Raw genomic sequence first — 25820 nt, forward strand, 5'->3', positions numbered from 1 at the left:
CTTTGTCATCATTTACTCACCCTCATGTCATCCCAAACCTGTTGGGTGAACTATCCCTTTAATGAATTATGAAAGAACACAAATTAAAGTATTAAAGAATTATGAACGAACACAAATTAACAAAGGACAATAGGATATTTATAAATTAAATGTATTAAATTTGCATTTACACTAATATCACATTAAAAGTATTATAAAATTTGTTAGTTCATGATACCTAATGCATTAAATAATGTTAACAAATGTCACTACTGTATAGAAGAATAAACTCACTTATTTGCTAAATTTATGTTAACTATTATTTGTATTATTAATTATAATAATAACAAATTATAAATGTAATTTGTGTAATATGTTTGATTATTTTTACAAGAAAACTGAAAAAAAAAAAACTAATTCAGATTCTTTTTTTCAGTGCAGTGACACGTCTTTATAAGACTCTGAAAGAAGCTGAAAGATCTTAATTTATCTACGTTCCGCATCAATGACTGGAAGTTGGAAAGTCTGGACATAACTTCAGTGTCTAATAACTTTGTTATGCAAAAGAAAGGGTAAGAGCAGAGGCTGAGGAAATTGGAACGAGAAAGATAGGGGGGAAGTTCTTGTTTGTGAAAGGAAAAAAAAGTGTGGGGACAGTCTGGCCCTTACTCACCCTCCATTACTGTTTCTCATTACCGACCGATTTCCTACTACGCTTGTTTCACAGTTTGACTCAACCTTTAGATTTTGGTCATAAATTTCTTTATTCCCCTCAAGCCTTTTTAAGTTATTACCCAAAGGGCTTGGGCTCATTAAACAGTAGAAAGGGCAAATGCTGGCAGACGCCAATTCGTACAGTAACTCAGCGCTTTCATTTAAGCAAAACACTTTGATTCACCACCGAAACTTGTATCACAGCATGTGGTAGCTTTTAACAATTTACTGCAAAGTACTTCCACAACTGTAAATCTACGAATTTTAGTTTTTAACGCGTAGGCCTTTGGGTGGCAGGGGTTGTGTTGTTTCTTCTTGGCGAGTTATGTGTGTACAGTATGTCCATAGCGTAGGACTGAACTCCAGAAATAGATATGGTGTGTAAAGCAGTAGTGTTATCAAAGGACGTAGCTGGGCTTGTTGTTCCTCTTTCTTTTCTTGCCTCTTTTTCCCTTGTGGTTGTGAGCCGATGGACACAACACAAGCAAACACACAGCCTCAAATGGGCCGTATCTGTAACAGGGTGTCTGAGGGGGGACAGAAATAGAGTGGGATGATGGGAAAATAAATGGGGTGTTAAAACAGGCGAGCGTGTTAAAAACCCCTGTGTTTTCTCAGCTCGGTTTATTCAGTGCAAGAGGAAGTTCTGCTCAACCTGGCTAGAAACAGACAGACAGATGAAAAGGTGAATAATAAAGAGACTTACATGTTTGATAAAAAGTTGGGCCAGTCGTTCAGGCTCAGCCACACATTTCTCCAACTCACCCAGGAAATAACTAAAACAAATTTCCAAAGAAATCAGTTTAGAAAATGCAAGGACGTGAGAAGCTGAGGTCAATTCAGCATAAAGGTTTGGGAATATACTGAAAGCTCTATCAGATTTGTGATATACGCACAAACACGGATAAACCTACTCTTTATGCCAGTCGTAGATCTGATGAATATTCCCGAACACTATTTTGTCTTTTCCCTTCATATCTTCTGGAATTCCTTTTGCATTCATAGTGGCCATGTAGCCCTTTGAGAGACAGAACATGATTAACTTTCAAAGCTCATGACCCATAAAAATACTCTTTATTTCTAAATCGGAGACATTTCAAGCGTGATAAAATATCGCTCTCATAAAAAAAGAAAATGTAGATCATCGTATTCCAAATTTTGTAAATCCAGGCACCATTACTTTGATTTATACTGTGATCAGTATTACAGCTGAGAGGAATTCAGGTCAGTTGATGCATCAAATCTAATTCTGTGGTGATTAAATGCTCTGAAATGCATTCGAGTCATTCTAAGATTACAGGAAAATTGATAGCATTCTGTAACAGAGTTGATCAAATCCACATGTGATTTGTTAATAGATATTTTAGGCTCACCTCCACAATAAGTCCTAGATCAGCCACATACAGCCTTTCTGTCTCTATCAACTCATTTAAAACATACCTGCAGAAGAAAAAAGGTCAGCTTTTACTGGTTTCATCAAGTGATTCAATACATTAACAATATCTGACAGCTCAAAACATGTGCTGTGAGTAATACAGGGTGTAATATTAGCAGAGTTGGTTTCAAAAACCAGTTCGACCTGTGTTGGGCATCTGGCAGCTGGTTTCTAGCTGTTACTGGCAGTCATTACCTGGTCTAAAAGTAACTATATTGAATTTTTTTTGCCAGATAATAACATAACAGGTCATAACAGGTCCAATTTGGTCAGTAGATGATCTAATGAAGTCATTAGATTGTCCAAGATGGTCATGATCCTCCAGCTACCATGATCCAAAAACCAACTTTATCTCCTTATGCTGTTGTACCAGCTTAAACCAGTTAATGACCACCTACTGGCTTAAACTGGATCTTCCTGCAGGGTTGACATGATTGTGGTGTACTAATGAACATCTGATGTCTGCTCTGTTAAATGTTGCAACAGAAATCTCAAAGTAATACCGCATCAAAAAGATTTAAATGAAGCATTTCTGTTACATAAGCAGTCTAAAAAAAGAAGTTCCAATGTTACACAAGAATTCACACACACATGCTTTTTTCTAAGGCAGTCTTCCGATCTTCTTCGCTGTCTATGGTGGCTGATGATTGGCTGGAGTTGTCATCCATCAATGCAGAGCCATTGTCGTCAGCCTGCAGGCTGGTGCACTGGGTGAGCTGCAGACACAGAGGATAACTGTGAATTAGAGACGAGACATAATGCTGAAATGTTATTCACTCCAGGGATGGCTGCAGGGACAGTGGCCAGAGAGTGGATTGGGAAGATATGAGCTGTTGTAATAGCTCAGGTTGCCTAGGTGACAGGAAAAGAGCATGCTGGGTATTCTGGTGACAGTGACTGAATGATAACAGGAATTCAGCACTCACCAATATTCAAGACACCAATGAGACAGAGTAGATGCACTACACTGAATCTCCACTGACCCCGTGAAGTAGCAGTGTTCTCACAGGAAATTGTGTCAAATTGATTTGGTTGATATGGACCATTGTTTTAGTAGAGGATAGATGTGCTTACAGCCCCCCAAGTGGTTCAATAATATGAAACGGAAAGAGGAAGTCTGAAGACGTCCTGCCTTTGTTAATGCGTTTGTTAACCACATCAAGTAAATCCAGTAAAACTAGGACATAAACTATGCTATAAATTCTCACACTTTGTAGTTGCTTGCTTGTTATTTCTACAAAGCGTTAATATCTCAAAAGTATCTCTTCCCACACTATTTGTGCAACAGACATGAATAATACATCAAATCACGCAACTTGTGAAATGGTGTTCTTTTCTAACTTACCATTTGTGCCTAGTGAAAGATAACATTGTGCAACTGCAAAGCATTGTGCTAAAATCACTCAGATATGTTCCACACTCATATGTGATTTATTACTGAACAAATTTCTATTCCATGAAATCAAACTTTTTTGGTGACCATTAGCTTCCGTTGCATGGACAAAGAAAAAAAAACATACGGTGACATTTCCTAAAATATATTTTTATGTCACACAGGTTTTGACTTGTGTTGGCAGTGTTGTTATTTCTAACTAAAACTAAAACTTCTACCAACTGAATAACTGAAATAAAATAAAATATTAGATATTAAACTAAGAATTGTTGCATTGGCATCTAACTGCATCTAAGTACTAAAATTAAATCTTAAAGCTAAATCAAATATTTATATATACATTATAACAATAGATAAAAAATACAAATTTACATAACAAAATTACTCAAAAGGTTTTTAATTAAAACTGAAAAAAATAAAAGCTAATTCAAAATATTAATAAGTAATATAGTAATATATAAACACACTAGTTTGGAATGACATGAAGGTGAATGAATAATGCAAGATTCTTCATTTTTGGTGTTAACTATCCCTTTAAGGCATCATTTAGCACATTAATTTGACAATTTGGTAACAATATAGGCAAAATGCAAACAAACAATAGTACTTCTAACTGACACAGAACACTCTTTGTGGCATAAAATATTTTGCATCACCACTGTTGTATGACAAAATCAATGCCAGACGTGAAGACAGTCACATGTAATGAAGAAATGATTATTGGGTAGGGGAAAAGGCCACATCAAATAACCTGCAGACAAAAACAAGCACTTGTCATTGTTTTCACTGCAGTGTGTCTGCAGTAGTGTACTGTACATCAACAGACATATTACCGCTTTGTTAGAACCAAAAACATTTATACGAACAACAACAACAACAAAAAGCAATTACACCCATTTATTGTGTTTCCCTGCTCCTTAAATCCACTAAAGCGCTGATAAGATCTGCCTATTAAACAAAGCTGTTTGGTTAACGTCACAGTCACCTGTTCAACATCACTTTATCTTCATTCTCAGGACACCAGTCTCTCGCTCTCTTTCTCTCTGACACACAATACACTCCATCCATTACAATGTCACACAGCTTCCTCAAAGCAAGGATTCCTTTGCTCAGAGCTTGTGATGAAGACAGAGCACATCTCTATACATCTATTGTTATCCACTCTTTTTTTCCACTTTGTTTGTTTACAGGAGTTTACAAAGCTCTTCCTTTGTTTATAAGGGTGTTATTGTGTTGTGTGTGAGAAAGATGTGTCACAATCTATTCCGAAATGATGTGGATAACAATGAACGGAAGTTCCTTGCATCATTTGATCATTTACTCACCCTCATGTAGCTCCAAATCTGTGTGTTCTTATCATTTCAGTGGAACACAAAAGGAGATGTTTTTAATAATATGCACTGGTTGCTCATTTCCATTCAGTTAAAAGAAAAAGGGCCAGATAAATGACATCTGTTCTAGATGTAGTATCTCCTTGCTACATTTATTATACCAAATCTTGAACAATTGTTTTATTTATTTATTTATTTATTAATGAATCAGTTTATAAAACTGGTTTGAATGATTTTTTTTCATGAATCTGACTTGTTTAATAAAACTATTGTGTGTGTGTGTGTGTGTGTGTGTGTTCAACTCAACTGTGTGTTCAACTGAATCAAACAAGCAGTAAAAAGTTCAGTGAAGTGAAGATGATCTGTAATAACATCTTACATTTTTATGTTTTACACACAAAGCCAGTGCGTGGCTTTAGAGTATTTGAAATACAGTATTTGATTCAATAACTTTTATGATGCTTTGCATTATTTTTGAAGCTTGCAACTTGGAATGGAATTGAATGAAAAAAAAAAACACTCTACAGAAGAAAGTAAAAAAAAAAACAATGTTCAGTAAATTAATTTTTGTGATATTCATATTTTACCATTTTTTTCAATTTATTATGTTATGAATATCCTTAAAATATCCTTCAAACTTTGGGGTTGGCAAGATTTGAAAAAATCATTGCATTTATTTGATTAAAAATCCCTTAATCCATAATCGCAATGACTCACCGATTAGTCTCAGCCTCATGTTGCCCATGGACCATATTATTGAAAAATATTCAAAATACTGCTTCCAAATACATTGGTACTGTAAATATGAAGATTTTACTGTATCTTCAATATTGTATTGCACAGTATTGTATCTTCTGCCATAAAAATGAAGACTGATATTTTGTTAAAGAACAAGCATTTTGTTTTAGAAAATAAACAATTTATGTTCTATTATATGTGATTTAACTACATTTTGTATGTTGTATAATACATATATATATAACAAAATAAAGAAGGTCCACATCTTTTCATTTTGTCTGGGACCTCTTAGTATATTACACTGTTGTGTTGTTTTCTGGTGCTGGGTGGTGTTTGTGTGTTTAAGAGCAGTGTGGTTGGCTCACAGGTCTACTCAGATCATTTCCAGATGTTTTTTGGCACAGCCCGCAAGAGAACCCCCCACTCCTGCACTTTACTCTTTTTTTTATTTCCACGTTTTGTTTTCCACCCAGAAGCACAAAGTCTTTACTTGGACCTTTAATAAAAAGAAAGATCATACTGGTGGTTGTTTTTCTACAGTCTAGTCTAAAACTACTCCGTAGCTCGAGCAGAGTGAGGTAATGCAACCTTCTTTTCCCCTGATTGTTACGTATGGTACGCGGGGACTCGCGTTACGGTTATATCATGAGTGGTTCCTCGCTCAAAGTGCTGTGTCAGACCTCCATTTGTGTGAGGAATGAAACAAAACAGCCAGTTTGATAAACATGTGCTGCGTTCCTCCATCCGGGAGACAGGCCGGATCCGAGAAGTGCTTACATATTCATTCAGGAATTTTCCATTAGCCAACAAATAATAAACTCACGCTGGATCCCCACAGCAAATGTTTCTGTGTCAGGTACAAAGTGGGGTGTCAGCTGAGTTGAATCAGAGACACAAATGACTATGATATAAACTACACCTCAGCCTCACCATGGAGAGAGGCAGGAAGTTACAGAGTAACACATAACACTGAGGAGCAACACCAATACCAAGTAGTTAAACCCAATATAAACTGCAAAATGTTGTTTTGTTTTCCAATAAAATATAAGTAAACATCTACAGTACATATAAAGACAGAAATAGCTGAATAAGCTATTAGGGTGGAATTTACTAATAAAAATCTCACCATCGGCCACTGTATTCTGGTTTTATATAAAAATTATAAAGCAGCATATAACTTACATGTCTAGACCTTAAGTTCATGTTGTTTTTGTAATAAATTAATTTACGTTTAAGATCTCAGTCTCCTCCCCTTGTTGTTTTCACCTCTGGTCATACCTTTCATCACTCACCTTCTCATGGAATTATGTATGTTACCACATTTAGCCATCCACTCTCTTCTGGCTATCATGATTGTGATTGTTTGTGTTGTGCACAGTGTTTTGGATTCATTTAAGTATTCTGGCTCAGATGTACATGCACATGCAAAAATATACAGTGGCGTCCAAAATGTCAGACCACATTGAAAACCTGAGATTTAATAATAATAGCACTAGAAAAAAGATGCCAGAATAAATAGATTGTTAATGTTCCAAATTAATTTCTCAATTAAACTGTTTCATTGATAACATGATAATATATTGTTGTTGTTGTTTTTAAAGGTTAATCATTTTTACCCAGAAATTATGCATTAACATTGATCAAACATGAAAGTAAAGTTATTTATTAAATTTATAATGTCGCAAAATATTTTTTAGTTTACTTAAATTCTGTCCTTTTGAACTTGAAACTATAATCATCAAAGAATTCTTAAAAAAAAAAAACGTTTACACAAAAATAACTGTTTTCTACATATATTTCTGGAGTGCCAAATAAGTTAAATATTCAGCTTTGTCATAATTGGAATAAATTACATTTTAAAATATATTAAAATAGAAAACAGTTCATTTAATTTGCAACAATATTTCACAATATTACCAATTTTACTATATTTTGTTTTAATAAATTCAGTCTGGGTATAAAAGCCCTTTAAAAAATTACTGACCTCAAACCACAGTTTGAAAATACAAAATAGAAGACTTTTGGAACCCACCTTACAAGAATAATATACAAAGAAGTGTGTTTATTCAATGTGTGTTTTCACCTTTAGAGGTTCGACCTGTGGCAACAGATGACCCATCAGTCAAATGACCATCTGGCCTCTCTCACCCTCAGTGTGGATACAAACACATTGAACTGCCATGTGCAAGCTGACAGAGAGCCCCCAAGTCCCTTACAACCTCCTTTCTTGTTTTCTCTTTCCCTTAGACATTCTTACTAAGAATCACTGTATAGTAGCCTCAGCTTCAGCTGCTTTATAGCTGAACCAAATTTGTTTCATAATTGATGCATTTTGGAACACTGACACTGTTACTGAATGGAACTGATTCAACATCAGTCTGACTTGAGCTGAATAATGACACTATTGTCTTTATAGAGCTGCTTTAAAGCAGTATTATTGTCACTGATTCTGTGTTCAGTAAGTTCGGCCAGAAATCTTAGTGTAATCTTCAATAACCAGCTGACTTTCAAAGACCAAAAACTGATTGATCTTGTAGGATTGCATTGCACAACATCAGAAAGATCAGGCCCTTCCTAACGGAGCTTGATGCACAACTTCTGGTCTAGGCCCTTGTTATTTTTTAGGCTGGACTACTGCAATGCTCCTCTAGCTGGTCTTCCATTATGCACAATCAAACCTTTGCAAATGATTCAGAATGCTGCAGAACGACTGGTCTTCAATGAGCACAAAAGGACCCATGTTCACACCTCTCTTTATTTCCCTGCACTGGCTCCCGGTTGCACCTCGCATCAAGTTCAAGACATTGATGCTTGCATATAGAACAGCCACAGGCTCAGCACCCTCCTACTGCAACTCACTTTTGAGATTCTACATTCCCTTCAGAAGCCTGAGATCTAAGAGTGAGTGATGCCTCGTGGTACCATCACAGAGAGGCAAAAAATCACTTTCCAGAACTTTTTTGTTCACCATTCCTGACTGGTGGAATGAACTTTCCACCCCTATCCAGAATGCTGAATCCCTGACAAATTTCAAGCGAAACCTGAATACTCACATCTTTCATCACCTCTTGAAGTCATCTTAAAAAAACAAAACAACAACAACAACAACAAAAAACTTCCTGCGTTTATTTGCCTTTTTATGATGAATTGCTTATTGTATTCCTCTAATTTTAAGTTGATTTGGATAAAAGCATCTGCTAAATGAATAAATGTAAATGTGTGCGGTTTAAAAAGAACATTCAAAATGAAGCCAAAAGTCTGATTGTGTGAATCTGACTCACCTGTGTTTGTCCTAGTGTGGTGGATCCCTGTGGAGAGTCCGACTGGAAGTTGTAGGACTGCTGGACACCTGGATCACAGTCGTTGAGAGCAGGCAGGCCATCTCTCCACTCCTGCACACACACGCACAAAATACTGCTTTAAAAGATCCAGAAACCACAACCTTCACAGTCTTTCATAAACATCAATACTCAGGTCAAAATAAAGCTGACCCATAATTCCTCTCTCTGTGTGTATGACTATGTCAAGCGGGTGTGTTAGAGGGTGACAGTGATTAAAGTTCACATCAAACAGCTCATAGGCGAACCACAGGGCTCTAGCGAGCAGTTGGCAGCACAGTGTGGTGCTATTCACACGCCGTAATGAAAAATAGGATCACCTGTACTGTTATGTAAACTGATGTTTTATGTGAGAGACTGATTAAAAATAAATATTTTAAATTAGGTTTTATTGTTACATTTTCTGTTTTCACTTTTAACTAATTTCAGCTAAAGTTTTAGTCATTTTGATGTGTTTTTGTCATTTTTGTTAATTTTGGTTTATGTCTATATAGTTTTATTCATTTTTATGTATTCATTTTAGTTTTAATTCAAGTTAAACTAAATGAAAATGAGAAATTCTATATTTATTATAGTTAAATTTTTGTTAAAATTTAGTTTAGTTTATTACATAAACACAAACACAGAGTCCTCCAAACTCAAGAATTTAAAGCAGCAGATAACTAAACTGTTATGGTTATCTTTATCTTTATCTTAGTTATCATTCTTGTTGTAGACTTGCATTTAGCACGATAACCCTGGTTTGAGTTTCCATTTTTTATTATGAAAATAATACACATCAAACAATATCTCACCAGGTCTTTGTCTATGACTGGCAGGATGGTGAACTGCTCCTCTGTTTGTGGGCTGCCCAGGTCTTGGCTGCTCTTGGCGGGTTGAGGTGGGGGTTTGCCCTCCAGTCTGCGGACTTGCCGCTCCCCCTTAGCTGTTCCGGTCGCCCCAGTGCTCAGCTTACGCACTGGATTGGTCAGCCATTTCTTCAGGGTGCTGACAGAGCGACGGGAGCCTGGGGAGTTTGGGGCTGAACTGCCTGAAGCCTGGGGCGGCAGAGAGGCCACCGAGGTGGAGATACTGCCCTCACTGCCAGCGGCGGAGTATGAGTCTGTAGACAGAGAGAGGGAAGAGAGAAAGAGATGGAAGAGGAATTAAGTTGGGAATAACCATCTGAGAGCACAGCAGCAGAGGGAAAACAAAATAAATCTGCCTTATATATAAACACACTCTACATAAACACACTATAACACTAAATATGGCCCATAGCTGAGGCATTGTGAAGCATTTTTCCCATCTCAGACTTCAAGCCTGTGTCTAGTTTCTTAAACTACAGCCACTTTTGACCTTGTATACTTTTAAAATAAACTACTATTCGAAAGTTTAGGGTACATTTTTTGAAAGAAGTCTCTTATGCTGAACAAGGCTGCATTTATTTGATTAATATTACAGTAAAAACAGGCAAACTGTGAAATATTATTACAATTTATAATTGTAACTAAAATAGTTTTCTCAATTTTAATTTATTTATGCATGGTATTATTTTCTGTGATGGCAAAGCTGAATTTTCTTGTTTGGAAAATACACACAAGAAATATAATGTTCTATGTATTATGACATAATTACCATAAATTAATTTAAATTTTCCACATAAAAAATGCCACTGTTGTAAATCGTCCTAAACTGAAATTGGGAAACTGATATTTTTAATGTTTTTCAATTAAACATTGAATTACACTGACTTTACAAAAAGTCTTACTTATTGCAGAGTAACAAAAATGATTTGCTTTATATTTCATTGCAAGTTTCATGAAACCATAACAAAAAAATTGAGTCGAGGCTAAAGGAGGTTATTGTGCATCAACTGGTTTTGATAATGCCACACTTGGCTTTATTTGAATATTGTTCTGCTTTACTTGTAGATCTTTTCTTTATGAAGCACAAAGATGCACTAAAAGAATGAAGTACAACTAAAGTTTATGGATAAACAGATAAATGGAGATGTTTTAGGATTGTAATATCCTAATTACTAACTGTTTCAATTTTAATATATCATTCATCAACACTAGTATGCAGAAAAGAACAAAATCATGTGCATATGCACCTGTTGTGAGATCAATGGACATTTTGTGTGAGAAGTTTTATGTATGCAATGCTCCACGCTGTCATTACTGAATGCATGTATGTGCATATGTTAGTATATGACCCGTGCAGACAGGCCTCGTGCTGCACATCCCAGTTAGGATTAATCACATGAGGACTACTCAAACTGGTTTAGGGCAGACTTTGAGAAGCTACACTGGTTAGCCAAGCAGTCGTGTGACCCTGGATAGCTAAATATAGACCCCGCCCCAAAGTCGAGGCTCAGACTGAGACTGCGGTGCTGGTGTCAGAGGGACCCTGGGAAAAGAACAGGGGGGGATGTGCACAGGAAGCACACTTTAATCCTCGTCCACAGGAAGGTCACCAACTTTTTTTGTTCTCTCTCTACGTTGTGCCTCATGCCCCCCGCTAGTCTCTTCCTGACCCAGAACAGTGGCTGTCTGAGGTTATCAGCAGCAGCAAGGACAGGCTTCACATGTTTCAGTCTATCACCCATCTAATCCAGCCCCTGGTTGACCTTTTGATTCAGCCGAACACAGCCTGACAAGACGGCAAAACACACACACACTTTGCCCAGAGACACGCGGTGCTGTACCCAGATGTCAGGCCGTGTCAGTACCTGCTACATACCATTTCTAAAACCGTGTGTCTCTAATAGTGTTTATGAAGTTAAGTTTTAGTTTGCCCTTAAAATTGTTTTAATGTTATTTTGATAAACTGAAAACTCAGTAGGCAGCTTTAATCTAATCACAAATTAGACATGCATTTTTTAGTGTGAAATGTGACTTACAGTGGTTGTCATTTCAGCAAAATCACAAACAAATACAATAAAAAAATCGAAATAAACAACTGGAATCTGGAATACAAGTTACTTGTTTTTCCTAATTGTATATACAAAAGAAGCCAAAACAGTATTTTTTTTTTTTGCCTCAATGTTTTGAGTCTCAGTCAGTTTTTCATTTAAACCCCTTTTCATTTAAGAAAAACTTTTTTTGCAAGTTTTGCAAATGGATTTGTTTGGAAAACTATGTAAAAATCTAAATGTTTAAGCACAGACTGGGTCAAAAGTAATGGAATATGAATAAAAAGGGTTTTCTATTGGTCCGTTGCAAAAAAAAATAAAAAATTGCAAGCAAAACATTTTCTTAAAGATCATTTGTTTAGGAGGGGCAAAGGCTTGTTATTGACTATTATGGCCAGAAATAATTATTTAAAATCAAAATGCCTCATCAACGAATTTACAAACACGCAGATTTCACTTCACAATATGTTAACTGATGGATTGGAGTCATTCGGATTACTTGTGGATTATTGTAATGGTTTTATCAGTAGCTTGGACTTTCATTCTGATGGCACCCATTCACTGCAGAATGAGTGATTTAAGCAAAAATGTTATTCAAATCTGTTCCAATAAAGAAACATTATCTACATCTTAGATGGCTTGATGGTGAGAGGATTTTCAACAAATTTTTATATTTGGGTACACTATTGCTTTAAGGAACCTCTTTTTGATTAAATGTTAAATTATTAAATTATAGGTATAAAACACCTATCTCAGCATTCATTTATAAGGTTTTTCATTATTATGAGCAGCTTTTTGTAGCTAATTACCCTTCTCCATCCCTAGCTCCTCTCGTCCAGTAAGGATCCGGCCTTTCGGATTTTCTTTTGAATCAGACACATTTGTAAAATGTGTACAATGAATTATTGAACATTAATGATATCTGCAATACATTTATGTTGGTTCTGTTCTGTTTACCCTAGGTGGTTACCACTGCTCTAGGCTGCATGGATGCAAAGGGAGTTCTTACCCAGTACAGAACTGTACCTCCAATCCAAACTATGCTAACTGTCAGTCATCTTGGATGATATAATCCTGACAGAAATAAGCCTTAACAATAACACACTCAACAATAAAATAAAAAAGTGGTGAAATTTGCACAAAAATAGCATAAAATACTGTGTACACTACTCAGAGAATTTTCGTCTGGGGGACCCAATGCATAAGTAACATAACATCTATGATGTAACATCAGCTATTGAAATAGCCCAGGGGTCTCTCAGACTCCAGACAGAACACAACGGTTCTGAGAAAACAATGCAGAGGTCCGACTCATTTATTAAGCTAATGCTTCGCGTTGCAGAACTGACCTGGAATTTGTGCTGATACACAAAGAAACAACCCCTGTCGTGATCTAATCCACAAACTTTCCACTTTCATCGGGGAATAATCAGTATAATAATGGAGCTGACCTCAACCCAAATGGAATTCAGCAGAACCTAAAGTGGAAGGATTATAACTCTTATTGCTGGCTAAACAGCAGGACAAAGCTGCTTTCCTGATACCGTGCTGCTGTGTGCTCAGAGGGGAACAGTTCTCTGTGTGAACAACATGTCAGACTGTTCCTCCTGCGTCTCCACACGGGATACAAAAAAGAGGAATGGTTTCATTCCACACTCAGTATGGACCCGACGGATTAAGAAAGAGTAGTTATGAAAAAGCAAAAACCAATTCATTACCCTGTTTTGTTTTTTTAAGCAGGGAACTAAATGTTATCAGAAACTAAAGGCTGTTGGGAACAGGCAGCCAGTACTAACGGTATCCTCCACAAATCAGCAGTGACACCCACATGAAACAATGCATTATCCATCACTATATCTCCACTTGCAGATTTAAAAACCCGGGTATTTGTTAAAGTAAAAAGAAACAATGCACGAAAATGGAGACCCAAAGTTTTTTGAAAAACTGTAGCACACACCTTGTAGAGCAAGGCTGAAATTACAAGAAGAGATGCTCCATTTTGATTGCTGGTAAACAGAGGAGCTGAACTGATTTGAAAGCTGCAGAGCTACGCTTAAGTGCTGGTGGTGTGCGCAGAAAGATCCTCTTAATATGACACTGACTGAGTGCTCAACACATTAGAACGGATTTTTCTTAATAGCTAGATAGCTTCAGCAAAGAGTAAACTGCAGAGAATATGTAATGTGATTTTTTTATGCAACCCTCTTTTAAACCTGTATATGTACACTGTAATGAAAGAGTACAACCTTTAAGTTTTTTTTTCAAAATTTACAGTGCATTTTTCATGGGAAAGAAAAATTATAAATGAAATCCCTTAAACATCTCAGTTATTAATATGATTAAATAGAGAGCAATAGAAAACATGAGTCTCAGATTTTTCTCCTGACAAAAAGATCCTAGTAAATCACACTTTCCCTGACATTAGGAGATCTCAGCAATTTTCAGAGCTTCACAAAAGTCTGCAAAGAACATTTTTCAATATGAACCATTTCTTATTAATTTCTTCTGAAACCTAACTATCCTAGCTCTGCCATTTACACTGACTTTATGGTATTTAATCTATAAAACTGTTTAAATAGGAAAAAAATATATTTAATCATTGAAATGGAGATTAAATAAAATAAAAATATAAGATGAAAATGTAAAATATTTAAATTAAAATTAGAAATGTTGTTTTGACAACTAAATAAATATATATTAAAATAAAAAAATAAAATAAAGTACTACAATTACAAAAACTAAAACTGAAATACAACTTCGTTAAAGCTACATTGACATACTTCTAAATAAAAACAAAACTAATACAAATTTTATTAATACCATGCTAAAATAAAACTGAATTAGACAGATCTCCTGAGGCATGAAAGAGTAAATAAAACTATTCTGAATGCAGTTTGCTATTGATATTATAACTTTGTTGTGAAATCTATTATTTCCACAACCTGAAACTGCTAAAACAATCTAGATTCAGTCCAATTTACTGAACAGAAAGAAGACACAGTTGGAATTCTGTAACCTGTAAATATGAGCAGAAAAACACTTAGGTGAGGAACAGGCCTAATAGGTTACTGGATATCCCAGTCCTCAGGGCTACCGAACAGCCTTTAACTACACAAAAAGAACATGCTGTTTTGTCCACACGGCAAAGAGCTACAGGCCCCCGAAACTCCAGTCTCCATCACCGGAAACCTCTCCAGCAAAATGAGTGCCCACACAACACATTAGCCAAGAGAACACAGTGAAAACAACCCTGCATGGAAACTGAGCAGTTATCTAAGGTTGGCTCAGTTGGACGGAAGAAAACACAGAATTCCCCACAGCCCCCCACTGGCAGGCCAAACCATGATTTCTGGAGAGCATGTGTTTCAGCTCAGAGCGGCCGGTGGGCTGCCTCATCGTCCCCTCAGTAACAAAGTCAACATGAGAGCGAGTTTGGGGGGTTAGTGTAAGGGGATCTGAGATGGAGAGATGAATGGATGGAGGAGAGCAGGGGCTTAAAATAGGAGGGAAGGGAAAAGGTCTTGAACAAACACAAGCTTAAGGCACAGTGGATACTAGTGGAAGAGACGGAGAAAGAAAAACTAACACACTATATCGTTTGAAAGCAGATTTCAAACAAGACAGCAAAAACAACTCTATATAACTCTGTAGGAAAATAAATAAGACGCCTGTGTGTGCATTTTTGCAGGCATCTGAATGTTATGGAAAGGATTGCTGTTTGCAAGAGTCTGATTTCATGCAACATGTGTCTGACTCCAGGCCTGCAACATATACTCAGTCCCACAAACTACAGCTTAGCACCATGTAGAACTGAATTGAGAATTACTTTTCAATTCAATTCAATAGCAGAATAAGGCAGGCAACATGATGTTGAATTTTAATTCAAATTTGAACTGAAAGAACTGAAATTTACTTTCATTTACTTTACTTTTCATATTTGAACTAGTCAGATAGATCAAGGCAAGTGAGTCCTGCCATTCTTTAGATGTTGCTTTATGTTCTTTTAGGACCTCCTGGATGAGTTATCCTTGTGCTCTTGGAGTAATTTTGGCAGGCCCGTCACTCCTGGGAAGGTTCACCACTGATACAAGTTTTCTCTATTTGAGGATAAAGACTATGACCATGGTTCGCTGGAGTCCCACAGCCTTAGAAATGACTTTATAACCTTTTCCAGATTGATACATATCAATTATTTTGTTTCTCTTCTGTTCCTGAATTCCTGTTGATTGCGGCATGATGTGTTGCTCTTTAAGCATGCTTCACTTTGTCAGAAAGTTTGTATTTATGTGATTTTTTTGTTTCAACTGGTAGATAGATAGATAGATAGATAGATAGATAGATAGATAGATAGATAGATAGATAGATAGATAGATAGATAGATAGATAGATAGATAGATAGATAGATAGATAGATAGATAGATAGATAGATAGATAGATAGATACTCTTTATGTCATGAAATAAAAGCTCCCAATTCTTTAATTAAGATTCAGATCATCTGTGTACATACATGCAAGGATTTTAAGAAATTAATGTTGTAAAACATATACTGTGATGAAGTGGTATTGGTATCTCATGGTTTATCACATGATTTACTTCCTGCATCCCTCACCATGGCAACCAACACAGCACAGCCAATAATATCTTAGTGTTCTATGTCTCATCAATCATGCCACCCTTCAAACCCTGGTTTGCAACCTGGAGTTTTTCTACATCAAGACAGCATTTTGTGAACTGGGGATCCAGGGAATTAACATAATACCCATCCGGCATTGCAAAGGTGCTGTAGATGTTTTCCTGCCTGTCTCTCTCCATCACTCTGACATTGACAAGGAGAGGAGGGGATACAATATTGAAATGAAAAACTGATCTCCTGTCAGTCTGAAGTGTGTGTGTGTGTGTGTGTGTGTGTGTGTGTGTGTGTGTGTGTGTGTGTGTGTGTGTGTGAACTCATTTCTGTAATGGTGTGACTGAGAGCCAGGAGAGATTACAAATAGGCATTTTGTTAATGCAGCCACTGCACTGCTCAACAAAATTGATAATTAAAATCTGAATTAAGCAAAATATTAAGCCTGAGCCCTCCTCGTCCCCAGTGATCAGCTAATGCTGTGCCGTTCTTCCGATTCTGCCATCTCTCTCTTCACAATCCTCTTCCTTCTAAATCTCTCTCACTTTCTTCTGAGCCCTGTATTTATGAGAAGTCTGGTGCAACAGAAGGGATTGTTCCCTTTTCTGAGCTTCACAATCTCTGTGCTATGGGATAATGCAGATTCTATGACACTTGCTAAAAAACTTGCCAGACTCTGTTATATGAGGAAGAAGCAAATAATGTACTTCTTCATGAAGATCAAAGCCAAAAAAAAAACATTTCAGATTTATGTGGAAAATCTGGGATTAAAATTTTAATTTAAACTTCAAAATAGTATTAGGAAGTAGAACATAGAAAAAACGTGTAATGAAAAAATATAAAATATGTGATTTATATAAACAATTAATATTGTTGTTTCGATGGAAAACCTAATTAAATGAAAAAAAAATAATTTAGAAAAATGCACAATATGTATTTTCAATGGTGCACTATTGATATAATATAATATAATATAATATAATATAATATAATATAATATAATATAATATAATATAATATAATATAATATAATATAATATAATATAATATAAAAATTATTAAATTCACCTGAGTGGTGAGATATATATACTTACTGCGTAAGATTATATTGCTTTTACTGAGTGTATCCTACATTTTTTTCTTGAAAGCATAAACCTTACAATTACAGAAGTTCATACTTAAAACAAATGGGAATGCCTCTGGAACAAGGAATTTAATATATAAAAATGGGTCATATGAATAGATACTGATAAAATAATTAAATTTTGTTCAATAAATTTGCCTTATGCTACACAATTTGCAGCTCAAGAAACAACAGACAGTCTCACAAGCCATAAAAGTATGCAAATTCTTGCAGTCTTTTAGAAATGTTAGTGATAACCCTGCTGAGGGACTTGTGAAGACCAGTGTGTTGTGGAGTCCACCTTTCCAGGAATTTGGGCTCCATTTCCACTTATTGACTGGCTGGTAGAGTGCTGAGGCGGCCGCTCTGCAGGAGGGAGTGTGCAGGCTCTAATGGCGGCAATTTTCAGAGAGGCTCAGGCCTCTGGAGACCCGCAGAGCTTTAGTCAGCTTTGTTTGGCATGGCCATATTGCTGTGTTTGGATCAGGGTTGAATCACTGCATCTGCACCTGATGTTTTCTCTGTCTTCCTATAGGATAGGAAGTGGCAAAAATCTATTGAACCAACATTCAAAACCATTCAAACTAACTTGGTCAAGCTTGTTAAGCAGCCAAATAGGACATCAGCATCCAATACTGGTGTATCTGCATCCAAAATACGTGCTCATCTGTTAATCTGGGACACTGACTTTAATTTATGGATAACTAGATGCTATCTGAACGTTTGGAGGCTAGAGCAGAACTTTAATGGACGAGGCTTTGGAAAATATGATGTTATGAAGTGAGGATATTATTTCGGAAAAAAAATGCTTTAGCTAAAAAAATGTGCCAAGAACAATTTGGTTTTCCATCAACTTCCTCTTTGCAGCCATCTGATATTGCTATAATCCAATTTCTGGAGATTGCACCTGACCCAGGCTTTCTCATTTAGACCCACACATTGAAGAAGCACATTTTCTACAAGATGGAAGACCTCTCCTCCCAAACATTTACCTACAACAGTAGTTCTCAACTTGGGCCTCAGCAACCTTACAAGAAGGCCTCAAGATTACTTAAAATGGCTTTAAATAAGGTAACACACAAGCATTAAAATACTGTAGTTAAAAATTAAAAACAAGGGTTCCTGACTTAATCTTCATATATGAAGTAGCCTAATTATATATATGAAAAAAAAATTAAAATAGTATAACTCCATTGCTATTTTTATAATATGTATATTTTTTAGTTAGCCAAGCTCTGAAGCATTTCATCAAACATAAATCATAAGTAAAAATATTTTTTAATTCTTATCCAATAAATCTAAAACTACTGAAAAAATTAATGGAGCCTTAAACTATTTTTGTGGACAGAGTTATAGATTCAAACTATACATTGTCACACATTTACATAAAGGTTTAAAGGGATAGTTCACTCAAAAAAAAAAAATTTAACATCATTTATTCATCCTATTTCCATTTCACAGCTTTCCTTGAAAAATAACTAGAAGGTGAAGAAATTATGCAGAATTTTCATTTTTGAGTGAACTAGCCCTCTAATGTATCAACTCTTCTTGTGTAGTGTAATTGTCATGTCCTCTCACTCTAGATAAGAGTGCCGTGCAAGTGGAGCCACAAATGCAGAATGGTTTGAGTCTATTTTTCTCTGTTGTCATGAAGTATGTGGTTCCTGCTCTTTGTCTCACTCTCACTCTATACCACTTGTTCTCAACTGAGGCCTGGCCTTTAGATTGCATTTCACTTACGCAGAGGAAATGGAGCTGTTTGAGCCTCAGACAGATCTGTGTGTATAGAGACACTGAAGGACGGCATCTCCTGAGTGGACACGTAACACGCCGCTCCAGATCGGACCGTACTGTACTGCACTGCACCATTAACATTATTTGCTCTGCGCATGTGGCCACACACAGCATCTCCCACTCTCGATCAGAGTGCTGTTTTCCTGGATGGCTGTGATAACAGCCATTTCCTGGATTAGTTTTTCCTCGCAAAGCAGCAAGACTTGTTAAATGTAGTATGATGTTTATGGCCACAGCCTTATTTGGAGGTTTAATCCTTTTTTCCCCCTTTCTTTAGCAAAAAAAAAAAATAGTTCATCGAAAAATTAAAATCCTGTCATCATTTATTCTATGCATGTGTGAGTTTCTTTTTAAAGTCCGGTGCTTTCAGGCTTCAAAAAGAGCATGATGAAAATAACAGAGTCTAACAGATTTCTTTTTTCTAGCTCCTGTGGCACTGTTTTGATTGATGAATGAGTCTTTGATTTCAGTTAGATCTTTTTAATGAATCAGTTTATCAGCAGTTAATAGCTCAATGGATGGCAACGATTATCAGTGAGTAACAACTTTAATTTATCTAGTGCTGTCAAACAATTAATCGTGATTAATCACATCCAAAATAAAAGTTTTAGTTTACATAATATATGAGTACACTATGTATATTTATTTATATATACATACACCAAAATACAGTATATATTTATAAAATATTTACATACATTTAAGGATATATATTAACATTCATATAATTTATATTATATGAATGTTAATATTATTATATTAATATATATAAATATACATATCATATTTTTCTTAAATATATAAATGCATGTGTGTATATATATATATATATATATATATATATATATATATATATATATATATATATATATATATATATATATATATATATATATATATATATATATATATATATATTATGTAAACATAAACTTTTATTTTGGGTGTGATTAATCACGATTAGTCATATGACAGCACTCCTTTTTTAATCCCCCCCCAAAAAAACCAGTAGCAATAACAGTAGTAGTATATATAGCACATGAGTCGTATGGACCACTTTAATGATACTTTTAAGGTCCTTTTTGAAGCTTGAAGCTCCAATTCCCTTTCAGTGTAAGAAAAAACACTTTTTGCGATCTGAAAGGAAAATCAAATTGTTTTTATTTTTGGGGGTGAACTGTCCCTTTAATGGCTCTTTTTCTTCATGTGTTTGTTTAATTAATGAGAACTGGCACTTGGCTGTTTCCTCTACTGCTCTTCCACCCTCCCCATCTTCCTCCTTTGCATTTTCTCTGCCACAAGCTTTTTTGCTCTCCTCCACTCGCCCTATCCTGCAGCATTACAAGTCGCTGTCTGCCTCCTCAACCCCAGAGACCCTCAACCACCAGCACCCCACACCACCCCCACCCTGCCCAGTCACGAAGAAAAGCAAAGATGAGCATTAAAATCACAGTCTCGGTATGAAAGTTGCTTTCAAAATGCATTTGACTCAGAAAAAGAAGGGGTATCTCCTAGAAATGTTTCTGCAAACATGAACCCCTTCAGTTGATTTGTGTTTAATTACAACAGAGAGCAGGTCTAATACTGTCAAAAGCGAAACTGAAAGAAAAGCAAAATGCAGTTAACTATTGCAACACCAGAGCTAAGAAAATATAGTGGGAGATGTACAAGGAAAATCTTTCCAGGTTTTCCGCTGTCCATCTTTCTCCATTCTACCAGATCTGAGTCATACTTTTATGAAATCCACCATATTGTTTCCTTATTATATATCATACAGCATTATAGAATTTTATTAAAAAAAGTCCCAATGTTCAGAGAATTAAATAATATTTCTTAAAGTAACAATTATGAGATTAAAGTAGTACTATTCCTATTGTGGAAATCACTTTTCTCGTTATGTTATTCACACGATATTAATATAATTTATATTTCCTGATTTCACGACTTCATTTTCAACATCCTATAATTTTTATTTTATTTTATGTAATGTGGCTATAAAGGGCTGTTGTAGCATCTTAATCGTCCATTAGTCTCCCACATGTATAAACAACCGATTTGTGGTCATGGCATAAAGCAAAAAAGAAGCAACCCTCTGTGAGTGACCAATATGAATACTGTGAAACCACAGACCATACAGTAAATGAAGAACCACATTTACATAAACAAGCCCTGTGTTTTCCAGAAGTCACCTCCCTGGATTTATTGATCTTCTGTTCCTGAGTCCGGATAGGGATTTGCCACTTGTTAAGTGGCTGCAAATGCAAGGTCTGAACACAAGGTCAAAAACAGTGTCCGGATATTATTGAAGTATAAGTGCACACGTATACGCAAACTCAAGCATGCACACACAGACAGGCTGACACAATAATTACTGCCTCATGAATGAACGCCAAAAACAGGCAGTCTGAACCCTGATAAGAGCACTTCAGTCCTTTCAATTGAGTCATGACAGTAGACTTCCACTTCCTCCACCACAGCATCAGAGACACCCTCCAATTTTGCCATATCAGACGCTCTCTCAGAGGCTGATTGAGAAAACTTGAACCGTCATACTGATAACTATTTTAAGCATGCACACATGCTGGGGTCACATGACCTGCTCTCACTGCCATTCCATAATATGATGAAATGACTGGATTTGATGCATTTTGATGACGAAGAAAAGCAAAACTGCGCATAAAAAATGTATAATGCACTAGCGATATCAGTCTCACGCTCCAAAGCGTCTGGGTAAGAGGCTTACCACTCTGTTGGAATTGAACAGCGTGGCACAAGCTCAACAGTGGTGATAAAATACTGGCCTGTGGAAAAAACCACAGTATTCCTGCCCGTCTGCTCCCAAAAGCCTTCCTATACCGCAACCCCAGCCTCTTTCCCTCATCCTCTAGCCATGTTCTACCACAGATGTACAACTGCTGCACATGGCCAAGACCGTGGCTATCTGCTTTCCTGGCTCAGGCCCTGCTGACACTACAAAAGAGGGGTAAAGAGATGTAAATTACACCCCAGACTGGAGACCTGAGTCAACCCCGGCATCACCCCTCACTGCTGACGCACTCATTCAGACGGGCCATGACTGCTGTTCGAGTGGCCGGGTGGAGGGGGTCACTAACAGGGAGTGAACGATAGTACAGTAGTTCCTGATGACTCAGATTTATCTTTTCACTGTCAGCTTAAGAAAGCACCACCGAATCCTGAACACGAGTATCAATAATACAAGAGAGGGATGTGTGAATATGCTTGAGCATGTGCAGAGTTGCTCTCCAGTGTATCGGTAACTTTATTAGGAACTGTAACCTCAGACGTTGATTAAATCAAATTCTAAGAACAATATTTGACTCACGCCAATGAAAACTCTGTAAGTGAATCGAATCAAACATGTAGAAAGCACTGACTGCAGAAAATATCTGACATGCTTGCCAAAAACATTCAACTTGGAAAAAAAGATATATAATTAAGGGTTTTCTTAGCTTCAGGAGTTGGTTGCAATCGGGTCCTGAGCTTTAGCAATTTAACACATCAATTTGATGACGTAAAAGACAGGAGGCCAAATAGTCTCTAAACAGAGGCCAAGCAGTCCAAGTTTTTGCATTGCAGCTGAGTGTGTCAAGGGGAACATTCTCGAAAACAATGACATCATATGACCAAAAAACCTGACAAATTGCTTAGGTCAAAGCTCAATAACAGGGACAGAACATAACAAACAGATAAACCAAGCCTCAATTAAAAACAAATAATGTATGTCAGGAAAACCATTTGGAGAATGTCTTGTATCACAAACACAAGCAAAACCTTCTACTTGCAACCAACTTAACCACTTAATCAGACTAATTTTTACACTCAGTCAACCTAGCGTGACTGATTATGGATGTGCACATTTTGAACTAATTAAATTGAATTTGTATATACAGTAAATAGAATCTATCTATCTCTATATATAAAAATAAATATTTTTGAAAAGAGTTCTGTTGTGTTTATGCGAGTCCATTATGCAGATCCATGTACTGCAATAGTGAGCAATCTGCATGTTTTTCATTGCAGCCCTGGGCAACAATAACATCCCAAACACATGGGCAGAAAGGTGAGGAAAACCAACAGCACCTGTTCCCTATATGGGATAATTAAGGAAAAGAATAACAGAAAAGCCAGCATCCCTTTAGGATGAGCATGCACATCGCTTCTGTACATTACCATCTGTCTGGAGTTATTCTTTCACACTACTTTGTTTCTGTACCTCATCTTCCATCACAACACACACAGCAATTAGGCATGTGACAATGTGTGTGTGTGGGTGGACCTCCCTGTGCGTAAGCTTTTATCTGCCTACAGCAGCATTTGGTTCATGTGGCAGGATTTTTAGGCCCAGACGCCACTGATTGGATGGCTCATGAAGATCATTCCAAAAGAGAAGCTCTGAATTACGAGGGAGTCCACGTGCCACTGCCTGTTTGTGCACGGATCACCACAATTATGATCATTAGAAGAACAAAAAAAATCTCCCTGTAGATGCCTGCTCATCCACCTCCGTGTTACTGTACCCACACACGACCACAACAGAGCATCACACATTGCAGAGTGCACAGAAAACACAGATTTTTTACAGTCTAAAAGTCTCACACACCATACTCACAGACCTCCCACAGTTCAGTCAATACACACAGCGCACAAAATTGGAAAAGCAATTTCTGGGTCTGAGGATGGCCAACTTGACGCTTGACAGAATGAGCTGTTGTTTAGTCAAGGGTCTGTCTAAGCGAGACTAGATTCTACACGGCAGGATGTGCATCCATGCTGAGAGAACCTGTTGATCAGAGAAGGGTAGAATAAAAAGTCTTGCTTTCTGTGTAGATCAAAAGCAAGATGAGCTCAGCGAGTGTCTGCTATGATGTTTTAGCGATATGAAAGTCCTTTCTACTGATCATAGGAAAAGCTCAAGTGTGTTTAACCATCTGAATAGCATCTTGTGGGAATTTAATAACAAGTGATACCCAGTATTTCTTGTCTAATGAAGGTTGTATTTAGCTTTTTTTTCTCAGCTATGTTGAGGTATAGTAGTTTACTGGGTGTCACCATCTGTGTGGGAGGATCTTTGCTTTGAGCTTTGTGTAATACTTACAAACGATGATGCTTCCAGCGACACCGGTGCATCATAGTTAACTGATTGCACACTGTATACAGTATGTGCAGAGCAATAATGGTTGTTAAGCCTCCAGCACAAATTTTTATTCCTTACCATGTCTCTCTGTTTCTTCTAAGTCACATTGCCATGGCAACTAAACCCCAAGGGAAGAGAGTTAGGGACAACCACACAAAAGAAAAGCTGTCAGAGAGACAAGTTACGGGCATCAACTGACATATGCATACAGCACACACACACGTCTGAAAGTACACTTTACACAGCCAGCTTGTTATCACAGCAAAGTCTTGCTCGGGCCAATCACTGTCATGTTCAGCAGAAGAGATTGACTGACTCTGAAAATGTCAATGGAGCATCATCAAATGAGTGAAGGACTGGTGTCAGGAGCATCAGCATTTGGTTACAGGAGGAAATCTTACATTCTTGTTTTTCATCCTTTATTTACTTTACAATCAAAGTCATCAATTATTAATATATATCTGTGTTCCACCATCTGCTATCAGATCACAGGAACATGCTACCTCTCCGGTACTTTTCGTAAGGGTTCTTTCTTTCTTCCCCAAGAAATATAAACACATTTTTGCTAATTCCATGTCAAAAAAGTCCTAAGTACCATGGTACCATCAAAAGTTAATACGCTCAATCATAAAATGATATGCGGATATATATATATATATATATATATATATATATATATATATATATATATATATATATATATATATATATATATAGGATTTATGTAGAGATATTAATTATGACAGATGAATAGATATTGATTACAACAGATGGATATTTCTATGTATCTATCTGCATAATTTTTTTATTTATTTCTTGTATTCGAATGGTATACTTTCAATATAAATACCATGTTATGTGAATTTCATAGTCATAAATTACTAGTATGGTATATTTCAATGTACCATGGTTTTACCTTAACATATTGGACCCTCTACAGTACTTTTCATAAGGTCTTTCTTCATTGTTTCTTTCTGTCACAAAATACCATGGTTTTAACATGTTTGTAAATGGCAACATGCTAATAATATGTTACTGAACATGCATCAAGATATTACTATGAATTTATTTAAGCATATAGGTATACTAATAAATACTATGACATGTAAAGGTTATCAGCTATCTCTGGAACATGGTACGTCTCACCATAAGAGCTCTTTCTCACTTTCCTCCTTTTTCTAATTAAACCAGCATTTGGGCCCCATACGGCACTGAGATCAGCAGTTTGAAAACTACAGGAGTGACTTAACTACCAAAGCTTGACGCTGAAGCAGCACACTTTTCCGATCTACTGTAAGA

At 36.5% G+C, this 25820-nt stretch overlaps 1 protein-coding gene across 1 annotated transcript in view; it reads right to left on the reverse strand.

Moving 5' to 3' along the window:
* Positions 1 to 25820, reverse strand: part of arhgef25a (Rho guanine nucleotide exchange factor (GEF) 25a) — a 46133-nt gene that overhangs the window by 10716 nt on the left and 9597 nt on the right. Inside the window, exons 2-7 of the mRNA XM_052594439.1 lie at positions 9723 to 10030; positions 8872 to 8982; positions 2720 to 2844; positions 2067 to 2133; positions 1608 to 1711; positions 1400 to 1469 (exon numbers count right to left, since the gene is read on the reverse strand). Coding sequence (XP_052450399.1) covers positions 1400 to 1469; positions 1608 to 1711; positions 2067 to 2133; positions 2720 to 2844; positions 8872 to 8982; positions 9723 to 10030 — 785 coding nt within the window. The remainder of the gene's footprint in view (positions 1 to 1399; positions 1470 to 1607; positions 1712 to 2066; positions 2134 to 2719; positions 2845 to 8871; positions 8983 to 9722; positions 10031 to 25820) is intronic.

The sequence above is a fragment of the Carassius gibelio genome, chromosome B23 (genome assembly GCF_023724105.1).
Source record: "Carassius gibelio isolate Cgi1373 ecotype wild population from Czech Republic chromosome B23, carGib1.2-hapl.c, whole genome shotgun sequence".
NCBI classification, from domain to species: domain Eukaryota; kingdom Metazoa; phylum Chordata; class Actinopteri; order Cypriniformes; family Cyprinidae; genus Carassius; species Carassius gibelio.